This window comes from Spizellomyces punctatus (assembly GCF_000182565.1).
Source record: "Spizellomyces punctatus DAOM BR117 chromosome Unknown supercont1.2, whole genome shotgun sequence".
In the NCBI taxonomy this organism is placed as follows: domain Eukaryota; kingdom Fungi; phylum Chytridiomycota; class Chytridiomycetes; order Spizellomycetales; family Spizellomycetaceae; genus Spizellomyces; species Spizellomyces punctatus.
In genome coordinates, this window is record NW_015971538.1 from 609,244 (window position 1) to 633,394 (window position 24,151).

A 24,151-nucleotide genomic window follows, 5' to 3' on the forward strand; every position below is an offset into this window, starting at 1 on the left:
CGCCTCCCGTGCCACGCAAGTCCCAGCAAGTGTGTAATTGGGCCTAGTAATAGTTAGTTACTTGTAAGGAGATGAGCTTTTCCGGGCTGGTTGTCGCCAGTCCAGCCACATTGGTGTATTTGTTAGTTCTTGCCAATACACTAACGAGTACTGTATGAGCCCATGCAAGCAACTGCACTTAAGAACTTGAAGATAACAAAAGATGCAGTTGTTTATTATTTCTATTCTATGAATGTATATTATAGTTGAAACCACTGCGGTGTTTGAACGATGGATAGTTCGGGGCGAGTAATACTGGTATAGCGCATATATCCACGTCTTGTGGATTACACAACTTGTACGACACTCATTACGGTCACGTGCGGGTTATAATCATGCCGAGGTGTTCAAGATGATGTTGGGTCTGTTCGCGAGCTTGTCCCTTTTGTCCCATCAAACATCATGTCAACCGAACGAACATTTCGAACATCTTCCAACCTCACACTCACAGCCAAAGAGTGGGGCACACCCGGTGGGTTCCCTATCCTCGCCTTACACGGGGTAAGTCAAAACCAAAACTCTTATGGACCTAGTTTCCAAAAGCTCAACCCATTCTCAGTGGCTAGACAATGCAAACACCTGGGACGTTCTTATACCACATCTTCTCGCTACACATCCCCACCTCCATATCATTGCACTAGATCTAGCCGGACACGGACACTCCCAACACCGGCATGCGGAATGCGATTACTTGTTTTACAAGTACGTTGAGGAAGTTGTCAGTGTAGCGGACGCATTACGTATGTACCGAAGCCATCGCATGAGACATTATCGAGTATAAATTCATATCCAAAATCACAGAGTGGTCTCGATTTGCTCTCCTTGGTCACAGCATGGGGGGCGGCGTCGCAGTCCTCGTTGCCTCCCTCTATCCCAACCGTATTACCCACTTGATCTCCGTTGAAGCTCTAGGCCCTTTTACACGTCGCCCAGCAGAGCAAGCAGCAAATTTCAAGGCGTATTTACAGGCTAAACCTGCTGTAGAGTCATCTCGTAAACGCATTTACACTGATTTGAAGGAGGCGGCCCTGGCGCGGGCGACCGGGAACCCTACTATGCCTCTTTCTGTAGAAGCTGCGGGACGGTTAGTGGAGAGAGGGACAATATATGTGGAAGAGGGCGGGGAGAAAGGGTATTGTTGGAGTACCGATCAGAGGTTGAGGGTACCATGGCCCGTGCATTGGAGTGATGAAGTCATTGTGGAATTACTGAAAAACATTACATGTCCTGTCTTGGTGATTGTCGGGACAAAGGGTGTCAAAGGTATGAATTTGGAGGCAAGGAAAAGGGCGGTAAAGGATCTGGAAATTTTATCCATAGAAGGTGGGCACCATCTTCATTTGGATGATGCTGGGAAGGAATGTGCAGAGGCCGTTGGCACCTGGTTGTCCAAGACGCAAGGCGCGGCAAGGTCTGCAAGGAATGCACCGGTAAAAGCTCCTATTCGGCGGTACAAGTTATAGTGATAGGTAGACAAAATTAGACTAGACCTCTAACATATTTCATCCATTTCATAAAAAAATAACCGGACCGAGATGAAATAAATGAGATCGTTAAAAACACGACGAAGAGAAAGAAAAATATTGTATGGTATTTTTAGATAGCGCATCCCACCAAGTCAACACAGGACCTTCATGCAAAGCAAACCCCCTCTTGTTCACATGAGCGCACGGACCAACTCTGTGGTTGACATACATTATCATCCCCAAATGATACCGCAAATGTCCAGGATGACTTAGTGAGATTTTGCAACCTCCTTGCTGGGAGGAACAGTCATCTTTGGCACCTGTCATTTGCAATATCAATATTAATAACAACGTCCACTAACAAAGATCCAAGTAAAAGCTCACCTCGTTAAAGTGATGGTAGTCGGGAGGAGAGGGAATGGCCCATTCAAGGGACACGGTAGCTGGTGTCCGGATCTCCTTGTTGCTTCCGAATGTACGCTTCTCAAAGAAGGGAGGACTGAGGACTTCGGACCAGTAATCGGCGCTCAAACCGTGGCCGGCAGCGTCAACGGGGCGGAGAGGAGGGTCAAGGGCACGGAGCTTGTCGGGAACGTTGGCTTCCGTAGGGAAGGCGCCACCTAAACCGAACATTATGAGCCAGGCTCAAGAAAACGCGGTAGCACGATTTGGCACGTACGGATTTCAACATTTATGACCTCCAAACCAAACTCTGCCTCCTTGGCCTTCAAAGCAGCAGTGATCTTTTGGGCAAGGGCGGTTTTGTCGGCGCTCGAGATCTCGCCGTCCGCGGTAACACCAAAGTTGGCCACTTCGCGCTGCAAAATCTTACGCACGGTCTTGGCGGCTGCGCGCTCAGAGTCGGGATGGTTGGTCTCGGCGTCAACGTAGAAAGCAGACTGGTTGACAGATTTGTATATTAGATCAGCGGATATATAAGCAGGCGAGGAACACAGTACATACCGCTACTGGGTCAGTAACCTTGATGTACACAACAGCGTACGCGTCCACCTTCTTTCCATCTAAGGCATCATTGAGTTCAAGGGCATCAAATGTAAACATACCACATTTTCACATACCCTTGGTAACATTGCTGGGGCTAACAACACCCATAACGACAGGGTGCGCAGCCTTGACAGCCTTGATCTTGTCGATACCAGGGATCAAAAAGTGGGTACCAGCCTGAAGGACCTTGGAAGGCTGTCCACTTCGCTCCATAACCCAAATCTCGCCGTTAGGAACCCAGCTAACACCCTATTGTTCCCCCAGAAAATCAGTATCCACCGTTTCACCTGCCTTCATCCTCCAAAAAGGAACACTCACCCCAAACTTGGGCTTCACCTCCGAGAACGCATCGGAAGTAGTCCAGAAGTCCCAGCGCTTCTCACGGGGATCCAATTCACGGACCTGCTCAGCTGGCACACCGTTCTGGAAGTCGGTGATGGCGAGGTGCGCGTAGGGAACGACGAGAGAGTGGCCGTTGGCAATGGGGGTGACGGTGCGGGTGGGCTGTGATGTAGCGAGGGGGTATAAATTGTAAGAACAGAGTGTGGAATGGTTCGATGATGACGGTTCATGCTCGGTCTGTCACATCCGCTCCTCGCGTGTCGAAACTGTTTGTCAACAGAAACCTCCACGAACCCATTGTACACCCCATACTCTTGCCCACCAACATTCCAATACACTATCGGTCCCCCCATCACCCAAATCACTAAATTCCCATCCTCCCATCCAATCCACTTTCAAATCCACAGCGCCTCGCGCCCTAAAACGAGACACACTTGACACGTTCCCCAGGGGCTTACCTTGACAGCAACCACCGAGCGACGAGCACCAGCCCTCACCGAAAGCATAGCAAGCTTGGAAGCCATGTCTATAATGTACAAAAAACGGATTTCCAAATGTTGAAGCGTAAAGGGCGGGTGTACCGTTTCCAACCTCTTCTTCTTCTTTGCCCGATATTTCCCATTAATTCCTTTTTGAGTTTGCAGATTGGAACAAGCCACGCGCTGGCACAGTCATATTGATTATGGTAATCACTTGCTCAGTCATTCTGACGTTCAATCAGGTCGTTTGAGGAGATATCTGCCCTAGATGGAGTGAACTTACTTGCCTCTTCTTGGTCATGGCTCGCAGTGAAAATGCAGTTACGTGGGTGCATTACACCCCCGCATGTTGAAACGAAACTAATATGACAGGAATGCCCTGGCATTTGGCGTTTCGAGAGTTGCAGCAGCACAAATATCACTCCATAATTTGTTGAGGAAAAGTATTAAGAACCTCTGTTTACAATCTTTAATTCCTCTGCAGAATCGTTTGGCCTGCTTCTTCCTCAAACTTGGGTATCATCTCCTCCATGTCTACCAAACCGTGCTCGTGGGTAGGGCAAAGCACACATTACAAAATGGCTACCACTGGGGTATAAACTAAATGGCCAAGCCAGTAAAAAAACGCAACCCTTCAAACCAGAAATGTCCCGAAAAAACCATTCTATTACACAACCCCATTCAAACTCTCAATAACACTCTGCAATTCGTCATCCACTTGCGCACTAGACCAGGCACTCGTTTCTTCATTTAGCGATACAGCGTCCCACATGCCTCCGACCTCCTCAACAACCTCCAAAAACGGTCGTACCATGGACGTATCGTTACCGAATAACAGTGACGCGTCTCTTGTTGTCGATTTTGATATCGGTTCAGAGGAGGAGAGGGATGTGATGGCTGCCGTTGCGGCGGCGGTTTGGACGTGACAGAGCGGACAGGTTGGGTGGTTTAGCGTTAGGATGCAGTGTGGGCAGGTGGGAGTCGTTGCAGAGTCTTGTTGGGTCGAGGGGGCGGGAGGAGTGGGTTGGGGGTTGCAGGTTGGACAGTCATCTTGATAATGTACTCGACGGTCGGTCGCGCCGTTTCGGGAGGCTTCGAGGAGTCGCTGGACTTGGGTTTTGACATCTGGTGGGTGGTTTCGGCGGCGGTGCCTGCGACGGCGGGTTTGAAGGATGTTCTGGAGGAGCGCGCGGAGGTCAATGTTTGGGTTGGATGGTGGTGGTGGGTGTGGTATGGGAGGTGTCTCTTCCGCTTGCTGAGTAGGTGGAGGTGGTGGGCTTGAGGCCCGAGAGACTTTTTCTGGAGCTGTGGGTGCGGCGCTGGATTCCTTTTCCTCGCGATGCACATTTTTCGAAAGGAGGTTCGTAATCTTTGATACCTCCACCTACAATACCAACACATGAGCAAAAACACAACACACTACCCACGCAGAACGCCATAAACGAACCTGTAGTTGCATCAACGCTTTCATTTCCGTTGACGGTCCATCTCGTACAGGTTCATCCCGCACAATTCCCTCTTGAAGACGCACCATCTCTGCCCTCGTCTTATCAATCTCAGCCTCGTACTGTCGCAACAAATCTTGGGCCTTGTTCAACCGCTTGGTAATCACTTTGACAGGATTAGACCCGAATGATATAAAAAGGTTACTAGGCATACAGCATACCTGCATTTCGCTCAACAATCTCCCCTTTTTCCATTCGGATTTTCTTAACCTCTTCCTCCAATGCGTCACGCTGCGTTCGTGCATTCGTGGCCTCGTCCACAAGTTTTTGTCGTTGGGATTCCGCTATTGCTAATTGTCTTATGAGCGCAGCTAACCGATGTCGGTCTTGCAAGCGGAGGGATGTGAGTGTTGTGGCGGGTGTTGTAGTAGGAGGTTGTTTGGGTGGGTTCGTTTTGGTCGAATGTAGACGGTCATGAGGAGTGACTTTGGGAAGGGACTCCCAATGTGGAGCAGAGAGGACGGGGTCGCAGTCGCATTGGGGAGGTTTGGGATGAAAATGGGGAACGATTCTCCGTTGGCGGGTTCGGGCTGGAGTCATGTTCGGTGCTTGTCCGCCAATCCTCAATCCCAATGCTTGCTTTAGTTTGTTGCGCGTCGGCTGGCGCGTCCGTGGTGTGTCACATGAGAGGAACGTGACTTGTCGAAGTGTTCCAACTTTTGAAAAGTGTTCCATTTCGCGGTGCAGCACCACTGCCCAAACGAGACCGAACTAGGCAGCAAGACCGCAAAAAGGTCTTATGTCAAGGACCCCAGCTATCATATCTCTGTTGAGCGAATGACGCGATACTGGCCAAGGATAACGCGCATGTTGCCAGAAGAATTAGCGTCAAGTCCGACCCCCGTGAACAAGGGAAGGCGAAGGCGACCCCCTGCTGGAGCTTTCTTTGGCTCGTATCTGCTTGAGTGATATTTTTATAGGTGCTTGTTCTTTGTGATGTGCAATTTGGTAATGAATGCTTTTGGGACGGAACGGAATTATAAAACACGGCAAACGGACTTCCCTGTTCTCCCCAAATGAAAATTAGAGGTACAGAGCTGTGTATTTTGTTGCATGTGCAATGTTTTATAGAAAGTTCGATTGGACCAATGTTACGAATGTGAAGCGTGCAAATGTATTACAATACGAGAGAATAGGAGAGAAGATATTCGAAATTACAAGATATAATCTATTGGCGAGTAAGACTTCAAATGACTGCTAATAGGACCTCGACCAAAAACAAACCACCTGCACAAAGACGGGCCCCTCTGTGTTCCCTTCTTATATAAAAAGAAGAAGGGCTGTGGGCTTGGGACCACTATAGCCACATTAGCCCGGTGGTTGCTGTGCGCCGATGCGCTCGAGGGCTCCCTGCTCGATGCTGGCAGGGTCGAGTGTCGACGATGGTAGGATGCGCACCGCAGACGACGTTACTGGCGCCCTTCTTGCTGTCCCGCTGCAATGGATCCAGTCCCACTCGAGCGAATCGAGCTTGGCCTACCAACGCTCTTATGTGGCAATGAACCCGATGCCAGGGCAGAGCGCCTTCCCTGGTATCCAATGGATGGGGTTGCAGCAGCAAGAAAGGCGGTCGTGGGTGAAGGTGGGTGCTGAAGGACCGAGTCGTAGTCGTAGTCGAGTGCCGAATGTCGAATGTCGAAAACCGAAGGGCCCACCATGACCCGGTCGAAATCGAACCTCCTCGATGCTGTAGAAGGTTTGTTGGCCCCCCAATTTCCTGCCTCACCCCCGGAGCATGGTCCCACTCGAGCGAATCGAGCTTGGCCTACCAACAAGTGTGCCGACTACATCGGGACGCCGACAGACTTGCCTTCCCTCATGCTGGGTCCAAGGGCAAGGGAGAAAACTGAGGAGATTGACGCCGTCTGCGGGTATCTACAGAACAGACAAAGAGAAGAGTGACAGAATACCAGGCCGGGCAGTACCAGCCTGCCCGGTCTGAATAATAGATATCATGCACAGAGGTGAAGTCAGAGAATAGAGGAGTATCGAGATATGAGGCCAGAATAACTTGTGCGGAGAGACATAGAAGAGTATCGAGATAGGAGGTCAGTCAAAATAGCTTGTGCGGAGAGACATAGAGGAGGAGTCGAGATATATGAGGTCCTTAAGTAACTTGCATCGAGAGCCGAGGCCGCCGAGAGGTAACTTGAACCCTGAGGACAGGTTAGAAGAAAACGCGGGTGCCCAAAGGCTATGAGGTCCCCGTGAGGGAGATACTTATGAGGTCTGATGAATGGGGGGGAATGGGCGAGAGGGTCCCTTTTTATAGACCTGGGGATCGGGATGGGCCGGGTGAAAAAAAAAACTCCTCGGGATCCCGGGCCAGGTGGTTCATAAAAAAACAAGGGGGAGAATATTGAGGAAGGTGGTGACTCCGACAGGGCCACGAGAACGTGTCAAACGCGCGTGGAAAAGAAGGAACGCGAGAGTGTTCGCGTGGTTCGGACATGGCATTTGGAATTGGGGGGGAAGAGAAGGACGACGAGGAAGAGAATTGAGGGGAGGAAGAAGAATGCTGTTCACAGGCATCTGTTCATGAACGCTCATTGTAAAGATGGGAAAACAAAAGAACGACAATACGCAACGCATCTATCTGCCTCTGGCGTGAAAAAAAGTCCAGACAGGCAGAACAGCAAACACCTCAAAAGTGTTCACATACTGCAAAGTGCCTGACGGAAAACACGGCATATCTCTGCCTCAAAAGGAATGGCAGACTCTGCTGCTGTTCTGGGAAAAACACAGACGACACTTTTGGGTGGTAGCCAAACTCAACAGAGACGACCCCCCTCAAAAACAAGACAAAACGCTCATACAAGACAGCTATGCATTCCCCCTACGTATTTCCCTTGAAGCTGAAAACGACGGTCAAGGCACCTACGAACAAAAGCTTACGGCACTGCTACAAACCCCGTCGCCAAAACACTCAACTACAAGCTATTTTCCCACGCGATGGAGCGGACCAAAGCTTTACACGCACTCAAAGAGCAGCTCTATAAACCGTTTCTGTCAACCTCCTATTGCCACGTCCCTATTGTTTCCCACGCACTCAATACACACACCCAAAGAACAGTTCTTTGAACACTTTCCTTCAACCTCCTACTGCCAACCTTCACGACGGTGGACGTCAACCGTTTCCCTCGCGCACTGTCCACACACACCAAGGGGCAGGTCTATAAATCCTTTCCGTCAACCTACTATTGCCAAGCGTTCGCGACGGTGGACGTCCCCGGTTTCCCACGCGCACAATGTACGCACCTAAGGAACAGTTGTTTGAACCCTTTATTGCCAAGGGTTCACGACGGTGGACTTCCCCCGTTTCCCATGCGCACCCCAAAGAGCAGCTCTATGAATCCTTTCTGTCAACCCACTATTGCCAATCCTTCACGACGGACAAGACGGGGACACCCGTTTCCCACACAGACGGTCTACATCCACACATCACCGAAATCCAAAACCCACATTGTCAAGATTCAAAAATAGGCACGCTACGCATTCAAACGTCATGCGCAAACACAAACTCGTCAAGTGTCCTTTTACTAGCAGTTGAAAGCGTGCCCATCAAACAGATCCCATCATGCAGGGTTGCATACCCTTACAAGCACACACGTAATCCTATCAAGAAACTTGACACTCCTACATAAAACTACCTATCGTCCTCCATGTAAAATCCCATACCTAATAAATACCCAATACACAAACGTAATATAAAGCTCGTACGTAAATTAAATATCTGCAATACAGCAAGTCCTCTTGTGCATACGGGTCACGTGTGCTTAGCTTGGCGTTATTATGAGTCTGTTTGGTCTGTCCTCAGTGCCAACCATATTCATCTCATCACACACCGCTTCCTTGCATTATAACCACAAATGATCCTTTACAGCCTTGTTGCGGTCCATGAATAGGCAGATATCGATGCAAGGATGCACTGGCGGTGGGGAATGTATGTATGATATACGTCAACCATCAATCACGGACCAAAGCGTCGGGCGCATAGGCCTAGGGTGGGTGCACCATTCAACCATACCGTATATTACATACGACGAGGAAGTGGAGGTGGTTGTGCCGAAACGGGTCTAGAACAAATACATATATAAAAATCAATCCATAAACTGTCAACAGAGGCACAAATAAAACGTACTGTACAAAACTTTTTGGAAAGATGCCTTCCATGGCACGTAAGCGGCCCCTATACCAATTTTCATCCACTATCAAATAAATAATTAATGAGACGATGATGGTGGCGGGGTTGACCTTTTGCAAAATCGAAAAAGCATTACCATCACCAAGAACTTGAATCACATCACCAGATTTGAAAGGAAGGTCCCCTGGTTCCTCACTCTCGAAATCCGCAATGGCTAATACAGATACCAAAGGACTTCCAACAGGTACACTAGGTGCACTAGGTCCGCTCACCAAACTACTACTCGCGACTTTTTTCTGCTGGTAGGTCTTGACTCGAAATGCACCCACGGTTACATATGTTCCTTCCGAGACTGATTGCGAGAGGGGTACACCTGCACCAGCGCCAGAAGGAGCCGCCCCGTTCCGTGCGGCAGATGGATTCGTTTTTTCGAAATTGAGGTATTGGAGGACTTGATCTAACGCAATGCGGATTAATATGTTTGTTATACAGTAGGGTTTCAGATAGTCATTTTATTGTACCAAAGTGGGTATTGGGCAACCACCCGTGTTTTTGGAGGGTGGTGACGTCGGATATAAGGGAATCGAGGAGGTAGGCTCTGTGGAAGCTTTGCGCGGGTGTGAGGCCGAATGAGGCTGAGGCGAGGGTCATGTTGGGGATGAGAGGATGAAGGGAGAGGGAGGGAGATGCAATGCACAGAGTCGTTGCTGAATGTAAAAGTAAAAGGCAGAGCAATGGACGGAGCGATAGGATTTACATGCCGAGTTTGTGTCAAAGTGTCATCAAACCCATGTGGCTAAAAATGCATCCAATGCACATTCCATCCAACCGACCTTGCTGGTTGAACGACAGAGTACTGTAGATCTCGGTGGATCTCTTCCACATCAGTAGAAAACAAAAACATCACCATGCCAAGCGAGAACCCAATAGTATGTAAACATGCATTGCGAGGGTAAACACACTACTGACAAGTGTTTCTTTGTAGGTGTTTTTTGATGTCACGATGGGTTTGTATTGTTGCAAGGTGTACCTTGACATGTGTTTTTTCGCTGATTGTATTTCTGGTTTTGTATAGGTGGCCAACCAGGTGCGTTTATAAAAGAGTAACAGGATTAGTTGACAGAAAACCAATCACAGCATCCTACACAGTTGGACGGTTAAAGATGGAGCTCTTCAAAGACGTTGTCCCGCGTACTGCCGAAAACTTTCGACAGTTGTGTACAGGAGAATACAAGTACCGTAAACCTTTTTCCGAATGTTTATATGAAAGGCGAACAATGTTGAATGTTATTTTTTGGATTTAGGAGGAATGGTATACCGCAGGGGTACAAGGGATGTCATTTTCATCGGTAGGTTGACTGTAATAAGCGCATGTTTTCGATCCCGTCCTTACATTTCTTTTTCCTATCGGTAGGGTGATCAAAGGTTTGCTTGTTGTCATCATGCACCCACAAAGAAATAGCTCTTTAAAGCATCGTGTAGATTTCATGGTACAAGGCGGGGATTTCCTAAAGGTAAGGCATACTCAACCACACAAAAAAAAAGCTGTGACTCAAATGTTTTATTTTAGGGCGACGGAACGGGGTCACTGAGTATATACGGTGAACGATTCGAGGATGAAAACTTTGGGTTGAAGCACAGTGGACCTGGTTTACTTTCAATGGTATGGATACCCACAAGGAATCCACTCGTTTACAATGTACTTATGTGTATCTTAGGCGAATAGTGGACCCAATACGAATGGATCACAGGTAAGTATTGGAAAGAGAACATGTATTGGCATGGTAGCTAATCGTCTTTTCTTCTGGTGACGCCCAGTTTTTTATTACGTGCGCAAAATGTGATTTTTTGGATGGGAAGCATGTTGTATTTGGGAGACTTGTAGATGGGTTATTGACGTTACGAAAGATTGAAAATGTACCAACGGGGCCGAATAATCGACCAAAGGTGCGTTGTATGAACACTGCTGGAGGCTGCTTTTGTTGTTATTTTTGCAGTTGTGCTGATGGGTGTTTTTGTTTTTGTAGCTTCCGGTTATTATTTCAGAGTGTGGGGAAATGTAAAAATCTTGTGTGTGTTTGACTATGTTGAAGAGACAAGTGGTGTACCAAAATGCATACTCGATAAACGATGCCTATCTAGTACCCATTACAAGAGGCCCTTTAGAACAAAAGTCGACACCCATATGGCAATTTTAGCGACAAAAAAGGCTTCCACTGTCGTCCATACGAGTAGGTTTGTTAGTCGTTTTTGGCCTGATGGCGCTTTTAACTTTATGTCGCATGATCAGCTTTCCACAAATCATTGATTTTACGACAAAAAATGTCAACCTTGCAATGGTATTTCCCTCAAAAACTATTATGCACACACACACAATTTACAAAGGCACCTGCTGCAAAAACCCCTCCAAACTCCCAACAACAACATACCCCAAATCCTTTGGAAACCTCACACACAAGATTCCCAAATTAAGCACCCGAATCTGACGTACCCGGGTACACTCTGCAACTTTATAAATACTCACATTATTATCAAACGACCCCGTCGCCAAATACTCTCCATTCTCTGAAAAACAAACACTACAAGCCCAAGAAGGCGCCAAATCAAACACGGCAAGTTCCTGTCCAGACACAAAATCATTGATGCGAACCGTACAATCCCTAGAGGTGGACGCAACCAGGGAAGGCCGTGTGGTCGCCATATCCAATACATAATCCGTATGAACTTCGATACAACGTGTATGAGAAATCGCACGGGAGTGAATAAGGATTTTAACATCCCATACATAAATTCTTTTATCAAGGCCTGCTGTGAGGAGGTATCGCCCATCATGCGAGAACCGAACAACTTTAATCCATCTCGAGTGTTTACGAATCACAGTGAGGTTTTCGCCTGTATGAAAATCCCATAGACGGATGGTACAATCTGTTGAACCGGATGCAATGTATCGGCCGTCGGATGAGATATCGCAGGTTGTCACAGAGTCGGTGTGGCCGGTTAGTGTGCGTTCACAGGAAGCTGATTGGGCGTTCCAGATTTTAAGTGTACGATCAAAAGAGGATGAAATGATGTGTGTGTCATCGTGTGTGAAATGGACGTCGGTGATGATGGATTTGTGACCAACGTATTGGGATAGGCATGTATGGCCTGTTGTTCCGCCTGCTGGGCCAGGGATGGGGACGGGGGGTATGGATGTTGGTGTGGCAGGTGTGGTGGACGACAGTTGAGGTCGAATATCGTGAATCCGGATAACGCAGTCATACCCCCCCGTAAGCCAAAGACAACTATCAAATGATGAGAATTTGGCGGCTTTGACACCTTCACGATGGGCTACTAGGAAATTAGGAAAAAGATGAACGTCCACACTTGTAAAGAGTTCATGCAAGAGTGCGAATTTGCGGTATAGTTTTCGCCAGCGGTATTTGGGGGTTTTACCGTGTTGGGATGTACGTAGCGCTACCACTTTTTGGATTTTGAGTTTTAGTAAATCGGGGTTGCGGAGGTCTTGCAGAGAGAGATCCGTTGGAGGGAGTTCACGGTGTAAAAGGTCCCAGACCGTTTTCAGTGTATTCGACACGAAATCCATCGAGAGTTCTTGCGCAAACGATGCGTATTTGAGAAACGTGTCTTGGTGTCCGAGAACTTGGGAAAACGTTAGGACGCAAAAAGCGGTTGAGAGACAAACGAGGGTGTAGTCGGTTGCACGGTCGAGTTGGACGTAGATTTGATTAATGTCGCGTTGGAGGGAGCGGCGAATGTCGTCTTGGCCAGGGGCTTCGTGGAGGGTACCTTTGCGGATAGAGTTGGGAGAAGAGGGGGAAAAGGGTGCGTCCATGGGTTGGGAACCCTCCAAGGTACCAGATGATGCGCTGGATTGTTCTGTTGCTGGTGCCATTGTTGTAGAATTCGCGGTTGTGGCCGTTGCACTTGTCGAAGCCATGTCCTCTGTTTGTGACTTGTGTTCTCCTAGTTCCCCTTCTTCATCTTGCTCCAAAACACTACCTTCCACTCCCCGTCCAGCCCTCTCATGCACCGTCGTAGAATAAATCTGCGTCTTTCTCCGAACAACCATGCCCGCAGGCCGAGACATGCGCAACAACTCTTCCATTTCCTTATCCAACGAATCCGAACTCCCATTCTCACTCTTGTTTTCCTCGTCAAGTTCGTTTTCTCGTTTTCGTTGCTGAGCCCATACGCGTTCGACATTATCCATTCCATCGCCTTCATCATGTACACGATCATCACGAGCAGAGATATCCGAAGCGCCTAACCCGATTTTAGGCACAAGTTCCTCAATGTCGAGATAATACCGTTTAAGAACCCGTCGACTGAGTCCAAAGAGTGTTTCAAAGGTTTTACAAATCCGATCACATTCAACACGTTCACCTTCTTCTCGAACATCAATCTCGCGGGGAACACGCCGCATTCGAAAATGCTCTGTCCCAGTTTCGGCTGTAGCATCCGTTACATTCCATCCATAAAACCAGTCACAGAGCATATGATATGCGGAACGGTAGTCGGCGCTCTCGAGGTCTCGGAGATGAAAGTTTGCAATGGACGATGCGAGGGCTTTGGATTTTTGGGGATCGAAATGGGAAAAAAAGTGAGTGAGGAATGGGACTGGGATGCGGGTGGAAAAGAGGGAGAGGTCGTGATAGAGTTTTAGGCACTCCATTTATTTTCGTTGTTTTGGAACGCAATCTTTATAAATAAACTGAAATTCAAAAGCTTAATCCCATGTCAAAAAACAATTGAGGTGTTCCAACGACGCGAACCGTGTTCATGATTACATACGCAGCGTTTACAAAGTGGTAGGACGGACCTGGACCAACTGGCAAGCAAGGTTCAATCAACCACATGTACCAGGGAATACGGATGGGGATACTTTGGAGTCAAGCAATAAGGAAACATAAAAGGCGGTGTGCCCAACATCATCAAAGGAGGAATACTAACAATCCAAGTCCCCGTAGTCATCATGGAGGCTTTTCTCAAATTCATTGCTGTGGTCTTTGCGGCCTCTTCATGTACTTGATACAGTCAAACGAACACAAGGAAGTAAACGAACAAAAACCGACATGGCATGAACACAAACCTGTTTTTGCAAAGCTCTAAATGTACTAGCCCACTGTGTCACAATTCGGTCCCCAATACAAGAGTAATTGACATGATCTCCTAGGATTCCAGCAGACCCCCAAAATTACGACAACTGTATCTCCTGTTCCTGCTCACGCTCTTGCTCGTGGTTGCGTAGGCTCAGATTTCAAGTCACATCCGCTTGAAGTCATTAAAGAAAATCGTTTGCAACAAAGTGTTCATATATGCCATTTCGCAGATATGTGTTTAATAACATTCTGTAACTCTTTGTAATATACAAAAAAATATATGTAAAAAACAAATCTTACGGACTGGTAGGTGCATTGGACTTTTTGTGAGCAGGATTTTAATGTTCAACCAAAAAGTCAGTGTTTTAGCCAACCATGTCACTTGCCAGCTAGCATCTTTTTCTCTGTCAATGTCTTTTCATACATGATTTCTTTGCCATGCTATCTGTCCAGTCCTTTTGAGACGATTTTCCAATCCGATATTGCTTCCTGTAAGGTATCCGTTTTTCTTGGTTGTTGACTTGGGATGTCCATTTGCATTTTGCAATCCAAATGAAACGGGAAACATCGGGCGCGGCAGCTCCTTCTTACCGCAAAAGTCCGGTGCCTCGGAAGAGTCTTTTGTACACACCACGTTGTCGCTGCTACCAATTGAATGCAGCCGGGACTCAGGCGCATAAGGTTGGTTAATTTAGAGCAAAGGTCGACACATCAGTGTATGTCAAAGGTTGTTGACTTGGGGGTGTCCATTTTGCATTTGCAATCCAAATGAAACGGGAAACATCGGGCGCGGCAGCTCCTTCTTACCGCAAAAGTCCGGTGCCTCGGAAGAGTCTTTTGTACACTCCACGCTGTCGCTGCTACCAAATTGACTTACCCAGATTGAGAGCGTTGGTATCAGCAGCCGGGACTCAGGCTCATAGGGTTGGTTAGTTAGAGCAAAGGTCGACACATCAATGATGACAACGGATCGGCTCCGATATGGCTGTTGCTTTAGGTCGGCTCCAGAAGTCCGAGCCGGTAGTTAGGCCACTCATCCGTGGCCGAGGATTGGAATTCGCAAGTGTAACTAAAACAGTTGGGATACGTTACGGGAAAGCCAAAGATCGGCATTGGAAACCGGCCCAAAAGGAAACGTGTAAAACGAAACGGAAACAGTGTACAAAGGTATTCTAAAACACCCGTTTGGGTTAACAGGGAATCCATACATGTTTCTGGACCCGATCATGCCAAAGCAGCCCACCATCCTCCGCAATTGCGCAAACCTCCCTAGGATAAGGATAAACAAAACCCGTTAGAAAGCGTTCAATGCAACAGTACAATATGTGCACATTAACCACCGTCGCTTATGATTTACGTACATCCAACCGTGTGCACACTCCACCAACTATGCAGGAAAAAAAGAGTGGTACGACAGCCCTTGACCTAGTGTGCAAAGCAACGTTTTGAATCAATATGTTTACTAGGAATATGATGGAGTCAGTGCAATTGCGGAAACGTTAAAAGAAGGGAGGGGATACGATCTTTTCTTTCTTTCCTTTGCATATTACCCAACATTAGAGTACGATTTCGAGCATAAACTGTATCACTAAAAGCAACCGATAACGTCATGAACGCTTTTCTAAAGTTTATTGCGGTGATTCTTGCTGTCTTTTCAGGTACGTAAAAGTCAAACTGCACTACTCAAAAGCGTCCAAGGAAGACAAAAAAAAAATGGAAAAAGCTGTTTAACGGATATTTCTTTTGCATTAGTTGTGAACATGGTATTAGCCCGCCCCGTCCGCCAAAATGCGGTAGCTTTTGCTGCTGACGACGGGCCCGTACCCTCAAGTTCCCTAAAGGGCAACCGCGGTGCTACTGGAAAGTTGCGTCCTGACGACGGGACCGTGCCCTCAGATTCCCTAACTCGCAACCGCGGCAGTGGTGGAACGTTGCGTCCTGACGACGGGCTCGTACCCTCAAGTTCCTCAAAGGGCAACCGCCGCGGTTCTGGACCGTTGCGGCCCGACGACCCACCCTCAGATTCCGTATCGGACTTCCGCGGCCGTTTGCGTCCTGTCCCCGGACCCGCTTGAATAGCGCCTCCGGGATCTAGCAGAACCTGACGGTTACTCTTCCGCACTCTTGTTGGTCGGTGCGTTCAGAGGGACTGGTTGCAGGTCCTCCTTGGAATGAAGCCATTATAAGAAAAGTGAGGATGTTGTTACGTATGTATGTGTATAGGCATGATGGCATTTCTTTGTACATAAGTTTGTGATGTGTTTTTGTAAAAAGTTTTAAAAAAAAAGATGTGTTTAAAAACAACTCTTTACTTTTTCTCGCATTGGGAACCCACTACACACACATTTCTGGAGACGATCACGCCAAAGTCAAAACGCATCCTCCTCAATTGCAGCAAACGCCTTGACAAAAAAGATAAACAAAACCCGTCACAAAGCGTTCAATGCTACGTGCTTACGTACGCATCCAACGGTGTGCTCACTCTGCAACGAGTATCAAAGATTTGAATAGCAGCGGGTTTGAACTGGGTGTATTGTGGATGCCATCATTCAACTATTCAATTAGGCCATACATCAAACCTGGTTTAACGCACGCACTGCAATGTTTCTGCTATGCTTTGTCCGATCGAATATTCGATACTCGTTGTACAGGTGAATAAGAATCGTACGACGATAAACAAGAATGGTGCGACAGGCCTTGACCAAGTGGCAGGTAAGAGTTTCAATCAATATGTTTTACTAGGAATATGATGGAGAGTCAGTTGCAAACGCAGAAACGTGTAAAGGCGGACGATTGTCTTTATCTTTCTTTCTTTTGTGTTATCCTGCGAGATCATCAGAAGGACGACCTTGAACACAAGACCTGTTACAAGAAAGTAACCGATAGTTTCCGTCATGAAGGTTTATTTAAAGTTTATTGCGGTGATTCTTGTTGGCTTGTCATGTACGTTCAAAGTTCAAAACTTGCAACCCATTTCAAAAAAACGTCCAAGGAAAGGAAAAAAAAAAAAAAAACGGGCATTAACAAATCTTCCCTTTTTTTTTGACACAGCTCTGAATATGGTATTCGGCCAAAACCGCGGTGGTTCTGCACAGTTGCGTCCTGACGACGGGCTCATAGCCTTAGATTCCCTAACGCGCAACCGCGGCAGTGGTGGAACGTTGCGTCCTGACGACGGGCTCGTACCCTCAAGTTCCCCAAAGGGCAACCGCGGCGGTTCTGCACATTTGCGTCCTGTCGACGGACCCGCACCCTCAAACTCCGTATCGGACGACCGCAGCAGTGGGGTACATGAGCGTCGACACCGCGGCAGTGCTGGATGGTTGCGTCCTGACGACGGGCCCGTACCCTCAGATTCCGTATCGGACTACCGCGACAGTGCGGTACATTTGCGTCCTGACGACGAGCCCGTACACTCAGGTTCCGTATCGGCCTACCGCCGCGGTCTCAAGAGCGGGGGTCGTGGCGGTACTGCACAGTTCCGTCCTGTCGACGGGCCCGTACCCTCCAGTTCTGCATCGACCTACCGCAGCAGTGGGGTACATTTGCGTCCGGTCGACGGGCCCGAAAATGACTTGAATATCCCCCCTGCGAATCCAGCAGGCTTGACGGGTACCGTTCCCCGTCTTGTTCGTCGTTGCGTAGGCACTGGTTGCAGACGCTCCTTGGAATGAAGCCATAAGAACAATCAAGATGTTTGTACATGTGTGTGTATATAGGCAATTGGCATTCCTTTGTATATATGTTTGTGATGTGTTTTGTACATATTGAAAAAGTTTAAAAAAAAAAAGTGTTCAAAAACAACGCTTTACTTTTCTCGCATTGCATCTTGTCTTGTGGGTTTTTGTTCAATAATTGTCTGGCTTGCGAGGCCGTACACACTCCTACCATGGTGTGCAGATAAGCTTTTTCTGGGGTCCACAAGACCCGAAGACCAGCTTTTCGGTAATCCGCCACATAGTTCCGAAGACCGAGACGATGGATAATGGCCAGAAGAGTCTGGTAATGGAATATAATTCCATATTTGGACTCTAGCTCATGCTGGACCTCTCGGAAGGGGGCAGAATCGGAGTTCCAGTACCGTATTCTTGATCATGTTAATCTGTTCCGGTGTGGCGGTACGAAGGCGTTCCGGGGCGTTTGGTACTGGTAACAGTTTCAGTAATCCGGTATCGTGTAATGGTGGCTTGAACTGTGGCTTGTGGCACAGATTGCTCTCTGGTGCTGTAGCCCTGCTCGTATCCCCCAATGATCTTGCCCCGGATGAAATCTGAGAGTTCAGCGCGACGGTGCGGCAGATTTGAAATTTCTTCCATCGTTGCATTCATTGTGTGGTTGCATTCTTTTCAACGCGTTTTTAAAGCAATTGCTATGGCAGTACGCTATGCCATTTAACCTAGTCATGCGCTGCTGTGTTTTTTGCTCTAGATTCTGCGCTGTCTGAGTATTACCACTCCACCACCATTAACCACACATGTCACCCATTTATGGCACACTGCAACTGAGATGGAACCACGGGCTTAGCGTGACTGGAAAGACGTGTGCAGTGACTGTGCGCCCTGAATTGAGGTAATGCACTATAACCGACATACTAGGGTGACTATTGGTTAACGGTGTAGAAGTGGTAAGCACCTCGACTCGAATTGTATCAGTGTTTTTACATAGCAGTGGGTTGAATTTGATGTATTTACATAACGAATATATGTGTACAAGTATTCCACTCCATTTTGCTGCGTGCACCTCACAAAAACCCGAGTGTTCCATGCAGGTTCTTCCATTGCGGGTTGTTGCGGTTGCTCGCCATTTTATAGCTGTTGCTCTGGCGGGATTACACCTAGTTAACGCCAACGTTGGCTATGTTTACTGCTCTGTCTGACCTGTAAACACTTTGATACGAGTAAGTAGTGCGAGGGTTGGTCCATATTTCGCGTAATGTATTCTGCATGGTGGTGCCCATCCTTGTATCGGCCATCCAACTGAGAGAATGATAGGTTCCCATTGTAAGTCTTCAATAAAAAATAAACACATGTAGCCAAGATCAAACACCCAACAAAACCCCAAAAACCTCTAATCAAAAAAAAAAAAAAAAAAAAAAAAACTAGACGTATATCTAAAACGTAACTTTTTGTTTCGAAGTGTTCTTTAGAAACAATTTACGCATCCAACTTTCCATCCCTATTTTAGAGGGGTTTCTCTGATACCCGCACATAAATGGAGGGGTTGTTGTGAATAGGGACCCGACCTATTAGAGAACAACCGGTAGATAAACGGAGGGAGTTGTTAGGAATATGGGGACCTGACCTATGAGCAGCACCAGTTCCCAATGGCCCATGTTACTCGAGAACCAACCAATACGCGCATCAGCAGTATTGGTAATGCGGGAACAGAAATGGCCGTGGAAATATAAAAAGGTGGGCTTTGCTTTTGTTCTTTATTTTCGATATCCTCTAAATAGAGTTGCTCCTCTACGCCCCCATAGATTCACAACCTATTGGAAACGTAAACTGATAATTTACCATGAACGCTCTTGTTAAATTCATTGCTGTGCTCCTCGGTGCCTCTACATGTACGTAACAACCCAGGAAGGAAAAGAAAATAAAAAAGTGGGATATTTGACATTAACAAAACCTTCTCGTTACAGTTCTAACCATGGCATTGGCCGCTGTCATCCAGCCCGAAGCAAACCCACTGTCAGGTAAAGTCAATCATATATTCCCCTCTTTTTGTTAACGCTCCCATACTTAAGATTCTTGGATTTCCAGGAGTCAATGCAAAGGCCACGCCCTCAAGTCCAGGTAAAAAAAAAAAATCGTTATTTAGCTTTGTTTATACGTATCTAACTTACTTGGGAACCGCAACAGCCCCGAAATTCAAGACGCTGGTCATTGATGGAACGACACATGTATATGATATCTCAACATCCACTCTTGTCTTTGATGCGGTCGCTACGCCTACGGTTACTCCTGCTGCTGCTCTCCAGCCAAAGACGGCGGTGGCTCCTCCCAAGCCAAAGGCTCCTCCTGCCCCTGCCCCTGCTCCCAAGGCAAAGGCGGCGGTGTATCCTCCCAAGGCAAAGGCGGCGTTGGCTGCCCGCGATGATATCCCACAAATCCCTCCAAATCCAGCCCCGACATTCAAGACGGTGGTCGTTGATGGAAAGACATATATACGTCAAGTTTCAAAAACTCTTGCGCCGACGGTTTCTCCTACCCCTGCTCCCAAGGCAAAGGCAGGAGTGGCTCCCCGCGATGGTCTGCCACAAATCCCAGGTAAAAGTCCTTCCTAGTATCCCGGTTCATTACGCCATATCTAACCTACTTGGGAAACCCCAACAGTCCCGAAATTCACAACGTGGGTCTATGATGGAAAGACATATACCCGTCAAATTTCAACCACTCTTGCGCCTACGGTGTCTCTAGCTACGTCTACGGTTACTCCTGCTCCTACGGATCAGGTTACGCCGTTGGCTCCCCGCGATGGTCTGCCACAAGTCACTCCCAACCCAAAGGTCACCATACCCGTACGTCCAGGTAAGAGATCCTTTTTGTATCTCCCGCTTTGTTAATTATCCCGTATCTGAACTTTGATGGGAACCCAACAGCTTCTTCGACTGTGGTCGTTGATGGACAGACACGTGTAATTCTTATTACTCCTGCTCCTGCTCCTCCTCCTAAGGCAAAGGCTTCTCCTGCCCCTGCTCCCAAGGCAAAGGCGCCGGTGGCCCCCCGCGATGGTCTGCCACAATAAACCCTCCGAATGCATAGGCCAACCGCCATACCCGTACGTCCAGGTAAGAGATCCTTTCCCTTGTAATCTCCCGCTTGTTAATGCGTATCTGAACTTGATGGGAACCACAACAGCCTCTTCGACGGTGATCGTTGATGGATCGACACGTGTAGTTTTTATTGAAACTCCTGCTCCTGCTCCAAAGGCATAGGTTGTGGGGGCCCAAGTTGGCGGTGTTGCTCATCCGCAGTAAGTTATTGTAGAAAAAGATTATTTTGCAGGAAAAAGATTGCATATGTGTGTATAGGCATGATAATGTTTTTGTGATTTGTTTGTAAGTATATATGTGAAAATAAGATGTATGCACCTTTGACTTTTGTGCTGCGAAATGAGATATGCAAACAATGGCCATATGAAATTGTCTTCTTCCTTATATTTTCATGTTGCCAGATATTTGCTCCTCTTGTTCTAGCTCTTGGACCCGCTACTGTTTAGCTTTTACTGCACGGCACTCTGAAAGGAACGAGGATGCATTCTAAAACAGCATTTATTTCAGAAAATAGTAAAAACATGTACAAATCCACACCAAACCAAATACCCAAAACAACGCATCATTTCTCATCCCTCAATCCTTTTTTGCACACAAGAAAAAAAAATCACATATGTCTCTATATAATCGTATCCCCTATTTTTAAAACTTTTTTGGCTCATGCATTTGTTACGAATACACGATTTCTAATTAACCTTTGTCTGAGATTGAACATCTTGACCACTACCACCACGTTTACGCAACTGAGCTTCAGCAGCATACCGAATAGCCCACGTCAATTCATACGTCTTGGAAGCATCTTCCCAACTCGAGAGGATCCCGCCCGTCTTGCCCGTTCCTTCTCCAATATCCTGTTGCTTGCCCAATTTGACAGCATCGACCAGGACGGCCATTTGAGAGAGGTAGGGATCATCCTCGGGGAACGTGTACAATTGCTCAGCGTCGTCCAAGGGAGAGCGAACGTAGAGTTTGGGTTCATTGTAAGGATCAACCATGCGGAGGAACCAACCGTCGGCATGGACTTCGAGTTCGCAATTGTATTTGGTGCCTTGGAGGTTGATGCCGTGGACAATGGTTCCCACGGCGCCCGACGTGTATTTCCAAATGGCGGTGGTGATGCGAGGCACGCGATCCTGTGGTGGGATGGAGGATTCGTCAATGGGGATGACAGAGAGGTGGCCGGGGGGTTCGTCGTGTTCGACGGAATGGGCTTGGACCGAGGAAATCTCCACGTCGCCTCCAAAGTAGCGCGACAAGTCACAAAAGTGGGTGCCTTGTTCGACAATGGGAGAACACGAGATGGATTTCATCCACCAGTCCTTTTTGGCAATGTGGGCATAGGAACAAGTGTAGCGGGCCATGGTGGACATGACGGTCAGGTTGTTTTCGGCAATCAATTGCTTCATTTTTTGAACGACTTGGAGGTAGCGCATAAAGTAACCGACCGAGACGAGGTTGCGGGACGCTTCCAAGTGTTTTCCGACGAGCATGACGTCTTGAACGGATGAGCTTGACATTGGTTTTTCGACAAAGAGCGTCACGTTGGGGATGGCGTTGGCGAGGGCGAGTTCCATGTCCTTGCCGGGGAGCGTGCTCCCGTGAAATGCGGGAGGGACGCCAATGAGAATCATGTCTGGCTTGTCTGCGGTTCCAGCGGTCATGTCGTGGAGATAGGCGGGGAGCGAGTCGTACTCTTTGGTGTGCTCATAGGAGGGGCCTGCGGAAGAGAGGCGTTTGAATTCCAAGACTTGCTGACGGCGCGGAGGAGCCGGGTCAATGATTGCAGTGACGACAAGGTTGTTGCCAAGCGTTTGTTCCAAGCGTGTCGAGTGGTTCCAAGGCCCTTCGACTGTTCCAAAGTTGATTCCCCCTGCACCTACGAATGCCACCTTGAGGGTGCCCACAACCCCAGGCATGTCTATTGTCGCGAGCGTTGTGAGAATTGTGATTGTTGGGTGGGTGGCGAACAAGAGAGAGCGTGCAAGAGTCCCCGTGAGTCGTGCGTGAGTCGTGTGCGTGAGTTGTGTGAAATGTCCCAAACGATGAGCTGTTTAAAAGAAGAGTCTGATAATAAAAAAACAAGGAGAACAAGGGAGAATACTGCGCAATAAAAATAAAAAAAAGAAGCGTCTGTGTGTGGATAAAGACGAGAGAAATGCAACAAAATAAAAATTGTAGATATACTCAACACATGCATGAGATAAAAACTACAAATATAAGAGTGTTGAATATGAGTGAGATACAAGAGTGTGAGAGTGTGAACATGCGAGTATGAATAGATGTGTGATATGATAAAAGGAAAGAGATATTGTGACAATTCCCCCATATGTTGAGTGAATGAATGAGAGAGAGAGAATAAGCGTCTAGTTGGCAGAGAGAGTAAAGGGTAGAGAGAGAGAGATGAGACTCTTATCAATCAACAGCAAATGCACGAGAGAGAGAGAGAATTCCCAAGTGTGAAATAGAGAGAGAAAAGCAATTTCCCCAATAGCCATTTTGTTTTTCCATTTCTCATCCATTTGAACGACTTTCTCTCTCTCTCTCTCTCTCTCTCTCTCAATACACACACACACATTCATTATAATGACATGGAATCGATATTGCTATCGGTATCGCTCACACTCAAACTATTCATATCCATCGTCACTTGGACTATCTCATCAATCTCCATCGCCTCATTAGATTCTTCTTTTTCTTTTTGTTTCAATTCTTGCATGGGTTGGGTTGGAGATATCGTACTTGTCTTTTTACAGAGCGAGGATTTACAAAGAGAGAGAGAGAGAGAGAGCGGGTGGTCAGAAGCCGAACACCTTACAAGTAAACAAACAAAAAACGTACCGGACTCGGACATCCCCCATAACATCCATAATCGATCCAGTGCAGCATAGAAGGACTAGCAGAAAGACAAAGTTGCAAGTGTTTGAAATAAAAGTGCATACAAGGAAAAAAGCTCTTTTTTGTTTCTTGAGCCGCTCTATTACGTGATGATCATTCCCCTCCATCACGCGGCCGAGCAAACAAACGAATCTCCATTCCCCAAAACCTTGCAATGCACCTCAACACTTACCTGCTTGCCAATCGGTTGTGTATCGTTTGCGTATTCGTCTTGCGTATCAACCTCACCAGAGAGTGCGTTACTATTTGCATAAAAGGTACGAATTGTTTATGAGATATGAGGGAAATAACCGCTGATTATGTCATCATTCATCACATGATGTTATCCAATCAAATCACTTGTCCACAAACTGCGCTTTTCCCATTATTAAGGGAGCTTTTCCCCCCGCATTCCCCCTT

The 24,151-nt window shown here is 47.4% G+C and overlaps 12 protein-coding genes across 13 annotated transcripts; 7 read left to right on the forward strand and 5 right to left on the reverse strand.

Moving 5' to 3' along the window:
• The first annotated feature begins 409 nt into the window (after positions 1–409).
• SPPG_01102 (uncharacterized protein) lies at positions 410–1,611 on the forward strand. The gene is made up of 3 exons (XM_016749420.1): positions 410–540; positions 599–779; positions 841–1,611. Exons 1-3 carry the CDS (start codon positions 442–444, stop codon positions 1,500–1,502), a joined length of 942 nt encoding a protein of 313 aa, XP_016611665.1. The 5' UTR covers positions 410–441; the 3' UTR covers positions 1,503–1,611.
• Positions 1,343–3,454, reverse strand: SPPG_01103 (uncharacterized protein). Its single transcript, XM_016749421.1, has 7 exons — positions 3,311–3,454; positions 2,829–3,014; positions 2,585–2,759; positions 2,469–2,527; positions 2,185–2,404; positions 1,890–2,125; positions 1,343–1,825 (listed from the first exon to the last, which is right to left on the reverse strand). The coding sequence occupies exons 1-7, from the start codon at positions 3,374–3,376 to the stop codon at positions 1,775–1,777; spliced, it is 993 nt and encodes a 330-aa protein (XP_016611666.1). The 5' UTR covers positions 3,377–3,454; the 3' UTR covers positions 1,343–1,774.
• Positions 3,455–3,767: 313 nt separating this feature from the next.
• On the reverse strand, positions 3,768–5,400 carry SPPG_01104 (uncharacterized protein). Its single transcript, XM_016749422.1, has 3 exons — positions 4,998–5,400; positions 4,779–4,942; positions 3,768–4,715 (listed from the first exon to the last, which is right to left on the reverse strand). Exons 1-3 carry the CDS (start codon positions 5,374–5,376, stop codon positions 3,999–4,001), a joined length of 1,260 nt encoding a protein of 419 aa, XP_016611667.1. The 5' UTR covers positions 5,377–5,400; the 3' UTR covers positions 3,768–3,998.
• Positions 5,401–5,530: 130 nt separating this feature from the next.
• On the forward strand, positions 5,531–6,804 carry SPPG_01105 (uncharacterized protein). Its single transcript, XM_016749423.1, has one exon. The coding sequence runs from the start codon at positions 6,170–6,172 to the stop codon at positions 6,494–6,496; it is 327 nt and encodes a 108-aa protein (XP_016611668.1). The 5' UTR covers positions 5,531–6,169; the 3' UTR covers positions 6,497–6,804.
• A 7-nt stretch (positions 6,805–6,811) lies between these two features.
• SPPG_08907 (uncharacterized protein) lies at positions 6,812–8,553 on the forward strand. Its single transcript, XM_016757056.1, has one exon. The coding sequence runs from the start codon at positions 8,085–8,087 to the stop codon at positions 8,478–8,480; it is 396 nt and encodes a 131-aa protein (XP_016611669.1). The 5' UTR covers positions 6,812–8,084; the 3' UTR covers positions 8,481–8,553.
• On the reverse strand, positions 7,932–9,735 carry SPPG_01106 (uncharacterized protein). Its single transcript, XM_016749424.1, has 4 exons — positions 9,502–9,735; positions 9,117–9,437; positions 8,978–9,044; positions 7,932–8,912 (listed from the first exon to the last, which is right to left on the reverse strand). The coding sequence occupies exons 1-4, from the start codon at positions 9,629–9,631 to the stop codon at positions 8,870–8,872; spliced, it is 561 nt and encodes a 186-aa protein (XP_016611670.1). The 5' UTR covers positions 9,632–9,735; the 3' UTR covers positions 7,932–8,869.
• Positions 9,736–9,827: 92 nt separating this feature from the next.
• On the forward strand, positions 9,828–11,189 carry SPPG_01107 (peptidyl-prolyl cis-trans isomerase H). The gene is made up of 11 exons (XM_016749425.1): positions 9,828–9,909; positions 9,966–9,987; positions 10,056–10,067; positions 10,130–10,214; positions 10,285–10,329; positions 10,395–10,405; positions 10,463–10,494; positions 10,551–10,643; positions 10,699–10,731; positions 10,799–10,927; positions 11,008–11,189. The coding sequence occupies exons 1-11, from the start codon at positions 9,889–9,891 to the stop codon at positions 11,041–11,043; spliced, it is 519 nt and encodes a 172-aa protein (XP_016611671.1). The 5' UTR covers positions 9,828–9,888; the 3' UTR covers positions 11,044–11,189.
• A 124-nt stretch (positions 11,190–11,313) lies between these two features.
• On the reverse strand, positions 11,314–13,710 carry SPPG_01108. Of its 2 annotated transcripts, XM_016749426.1 has the most exons (2): positions 11,766–13,710; positions 11,314–11,704 (listed from the first exon to the last, which is right to left on the reverse strand). In XM_016749426.1, exons 1-2 carry the CDS (start codon positions 13,653–13,655, stop codon positions 11,501–11,503), a joined length of 2,094 nt encoding a protein of 697 aa, XP_016611672.1. In that variant the 5' UTR covers positions 13,656–13,710; the 3' UTR covers positions 11,314–11,500. The 2 variants fall into 2 exon arrangements, with proteins under 2 accessions (XP_016611672.1, XP_016611673.1); XM_016749427.1 differs by having other exon boundaries at positions 11,314–13,710.
• A 2,132-nt stretch (positions 13,711–15,842) lies between these two features.
• SPPG_01109 (uncharacterized protein) lies at positions 15,843–16,157 on the forward strand (the record flags this gene model as incomplete). The annotated part of the gene is made up of 1 exon (XM_016749428.1): positions 15,843–16,157. The coding sequence occupies one exon, from the start codon at positions 15,843–15,845 to the stop codon at positions 16,155–16,157; it is 315 nt and encodes a 104-aa protein (XP_016611674.1).
• Positions 16,158–16,605: 448 nt separating this feature from the next.
• On the forward strand, positions 16,606–17,899 carry SPPG_01110 (uncharacterized protein). Its single transcript, XM_016749429.1, has 2 exons — positions 16,606–17,025; positions 17,134–17,899. The coding sequence occupies exons 1-2, from the start codon at positions 16,977–16,979 to the stop codon at positions 17,754–17,756; spliced, it is 672 nt and encodes a 223-aa protein (XP_016611675.1). The 5' UTR covers positions 16,606–16,976; the 3' UTR covers positions 17,757–17,899.
• Positions 17,900–19,538: 1,639 nt separating this feature from the next.
• Positions 19,539–20,829, forward strand: SPPG_01111 (uncharacterized protein; the record flags this gene model as incomplete). The annotated part of the gene is made up of 6 exons (XM_016749430.1): positions 19,539–19,648; positions 19,724–19,777; positions 19,845–19,877; positions 19,944–20,351; positions 20,418–20,612; positions 20,684–20,829. Exons 1-6 carry the CDS (start codon positions 19,600–19,602, stop codon positions 20,827–20,829), a joined length of 885 nt encoding a protein of 294 aa, XP_016611676.1. The 5' UTR covers positions 19,539–19,599.
• A 508-nt stretch (positions 20,830–21,337) lies between these two features.
• Positions 21,338–24,054, reverse strand: SPPG_01112 (uncharacterized protein). The gene is made up of 3 exons (XM_016749431.1): positions 23,925–24,054; positions 23,696–23,750; positions 21,338–23,600 (listed from the first exon to the last, which is right to left on the reverse strand). The coding sequence occupies exon 3, from the start codon at positions 22,771–22,773 to the stop codon at positions 21,544–21,546; it is 1,230 nt and encodes a 409-aa protein (XP_016611677.1). The 5' UTR covers positions 22,774–23,600; positions 23,696–23,750; positions 23,925–24,054; the 3' UTR covers positions 21,338–21,543.
• Between the last annotated feature and the right edge of the window lie 97 nt (positions 24,055–24,151).